This window comes from Pieris napi, chromosome 19 (assembly GCF_905475465.1).
Source record: "Pieris napi chromosome 19, ilPieNapi1.2, whole genome shotgun sequence".
NCBI classification, from domain to species: Eukaryota; Metazoa; Arthropoda; class Insecta; order Lepidoptera; family Pieridae; genus Pieris; species Pieris napi.
Window position 1 is genome coordinate 3649750 of NC_062252.1, and position 3113 is coordinate 3652862.

Genomic DNA, 3113 nt, shown 5'->3' on the forward strand with positions numbered 1-3113 from the left:
AATTAAGCATATTCTCACCTCGAGCGTTGGTATTAGCATTACCCCATAGCTTGTGATGTGCATTGGAGTCTGCTGCTATGATGAGCTCCAGTTGTTCCCTCTCGCAGTAGTCGGCTAGAAGACCGAGTTCCGGAGTGGGCACGTCCTCGTCGCCAGGTAGGTAGGCTGACGCCAGGACAATGTCTGGAAGCTCGTTCCTGGGTAACCTAACAACTGTGAGGTCCCTTGAACATAGTTCGTTTATTAGTAATGCTGGTACATGTTTGGGTATTAGTATGCAGGTTCTTGGGTTACTTACGCGGGTGTCCAGTAAGGTTTTACCACCGGTGTTACCCAGGCCGCATATCTTGCCATTCCGGATCCACGGCTCCTGGATCGCGGCGATGGTCTTGGGGTTGGTCTCCAGCAGTCTGCGCAGGGAAGCCGACGCTGTTTGACTATGCTGGAGGTTGGCGTGAATGAGGTCAGTTCGGCGGAGGGGAGGAGCGCAGACAGCTGTCGCTGAGTTCACTCCCCCCGGTCTCCTGAAATAACTCCTCATCCGATGTTAGTTGTGCCGTCTCCATGGGAACGTGAGTCTTGGTCGCTCGGCCGTCCGCAGCCTTCTCCGTCAGTGACGTGGAAGGCGTTGGCCTCGGTGTCACCGTCCCCGATGTGCTGGAAATGGCTTGAGGCGGGGCGTCAGCCACCTGCGATGGTTCATCCTTATCCAGGATGCGGATGTAAATGTTCCCCAGCAGATAGTAAACACGCCTGTCTTGTTTCTTGATCGTTACGATCTCGGACTCTGGCACACGGAAGAAGAGAGAGACGCCTGTCGGGTCCTTCGTTCTCCGCTCGTGCGTCAGGGTCCACGATCTGATGTTGTAGTGGCGGTTCTGCCTCAAAATCAGTCTCATCAGGTTCTCCGTGCTGTCAGAATAATCTGGGACGTGAAGTAAGCATGGAACCTTGCTGGGGATTGCTGACTGAGGCCTAACTACCAGCTTGGTGTCTGTTATAGGGTTGGTGATGGCATCGCAGGTACTGGTCAGCCACCTCAACGCGTAGGCGTCCTCGCACCACATTTTCAGGACGCCATCTGCGAAGTGGGCTTTGCCCCGGAACCTGATGTCTTTCGTTTCTTCTGTTAGAGGAGCTGCAAAATCCGCCAATAACTCGTCATGCAGCTTACCTTGGATTTGTAGGCGGATGGCTTCCGCCTGTTCTTGGGTCATGTCGAGGAAGGGCTCGGTCATTACAGCAACACAGAACTCATTCGTTTTGTATGCTGCCGCCGCTTCCGCGTAGCTGGCCGAGGTCCCTCCCACCGTTCGAGGTCGGTTAGGTTTTACCCTTTTCCTTTCCCCAGTCGGTGTAACTGAGTCCTCAGGCCGTACACGTTTCTGGCCCTTCTCTCGTTCGTTGGTTTTCGGTTTTTTACTGTTTTCGGGTCTCGTGCTGCACTTGGAGCCGTCAGGCCTTAGCGCGGCATTCGACGCCGTCGGCTTCGGTTCCCATCTCCTGCCACCTGTTGCTCTGCTAGCTCCAGGGGCTGGTTTTGGGTTAACAGGAGGTCCTTGAGCAGCAGCTAACAGCTCCTGCCGTTCTGCCGCCCTTCTGACCCTGTTGAGCCGTCGCCTCTTTGATGAGCTCAAAACCATAGTCATGGTCGGTTCCTGTATTGCGGTTTTCAGGGCCGTCATGTCCATGGTTGAGGACGCTGCACCGGGTACATTCACCGTCTCTGACACGGTATTCCGCATCGGTCTAACCGTGGATGTCACACCTTCAGACGCATACAGTACTGCCGCATCATCCAGAGTGACCTCCTTTGGCTCAACCGACGCAGTTAACCTAGCCGCGACGGAGGACGCTTCCCTGTGCAGTGGTTTTGTCGTTTCTGTTGGATTGGGTACGGTCCTGGGTGCAGCCCGGTTTGGCTTGTCCCCAGTCGATTCCCTTTCCTTCGATTCACTGGACGCTGCCGGGATTGGCGCATCCTTGTGAGAAACAGGGGCATCAAAGTGTCGTGTCACTGGCGCCTTGCACCGTGACCCGTCCTGAGACGCAACCCTGTGTTGTTTGTTAGATTCCACATCCTTAGATGTGGCCTTGTTTTTGTTCTGTTTATTTGTTTTTGAAGCCTCTTTGTCCATGAGGTGTTAGGTAATAAATTCACCGTCAGAGCTCTCCACCCGCCACGGAGTCCTCAGTCGGGGGCGTCACTTGCTCAGCAAGCAAACGCCAGAGCTACTCCTCCGGTATAGAGCCAGTGCGTAGGAAGGCAGACGCGTCCGCACGCTGCCAGGAAGTACGGAGCTGTTCGCATCACGAGACGATGACGCAAACTCACCCCGAGTCCCGAGCCTCGCCGACGGCCCCCCCCCCACACCCCGACTCTCGCTTGGTAGCCCGCTTATGGGATACCGCAGCCGGTTGACCACAGGTAGCTAGTCCATGGCCTCCCGTGTGAGGAGAAATCCAGACCAAAGAGGCGTGTTGTGTGCAGCGCACAACTGTTCCCGGCGCACTGTCACACTCAACCCCCAGGACTCCTTCATCCCCCCGTACGGGTCCCCGCACACGGCGCAAACACGCGGGAGGTCATTTACTGTCCACCATCCTATCTTTTTGGATGATGAACTTGCAAGGACATGACCTCTCCATCCCTGCAATTAATCGCTTGGTGGTTTCAGTTGCGTCTATTACATAGGGTAATAGACCAAAAACGGGGTCGGCAACCTCGAGAAGGATAGTCCACCAAACTTGCCTTGGGGATCTCAGTGACCTGCACTCCTCCCAAGACCACGCCACCCTACCCATCAGAGGGATGTGGTAGGGTAGGTCTGCACCTGTGCTACCATGCGATGCAAACATGTCGTACTGGGAACCGTAAAAACACAGACCAGACCCTCCCCTAAAAGTAGACTAAGTCTCCAACATATTTTTTTTATTGAACTCTGTGTCTTAGAGAGTACGACATACATAATACTTAACAATAATTATATACACATATTAAATAATAGTCTATACACTAAACGATCAGCTGCTGCGAACTATAGGCGCCACCATATTGGCCTTGGCTGCTATGACGAGCGCCTTTCACTTTATCCCTACTCCGCGGCCGACCG

General features: G+C 54.3%; 1 protein-coding gene across 2 annotated transcripts; it reads right to left on the reverse strand.

Moving 5' to 3' along the window:
* Window positions 1–2910, reverse strand: LOC125059307. 2 transcript variants are annotated; one of them, XM_047663682.1, is made up of 2 exons: window positions 299–2910; window positions 1–213 (listed from the first exon to the last, which is right to left on the reverse strand). In XM_047663682.1, exon 1 carries the CDS (start codon window positions 2136–2138, stop codon window positions 465–467), a length of 1674 nt encoding a protein of 557 aa, XP_047519638.1. In that variant the 5' UTR covers window positions 2139–2910; the 3' UTR covers window positions 1–213; window positions 299–464. The 2 variants fall into 2 exon arrangements, with proteins under 2 accessions (XP_047519638.1, XP_047519637.1); XM_047663681.1 differs by having other exon boundaries at window positions 1–224.
* Between the last annotated feature and the right edge of the window lie 203 nt (window positions 2911–3113).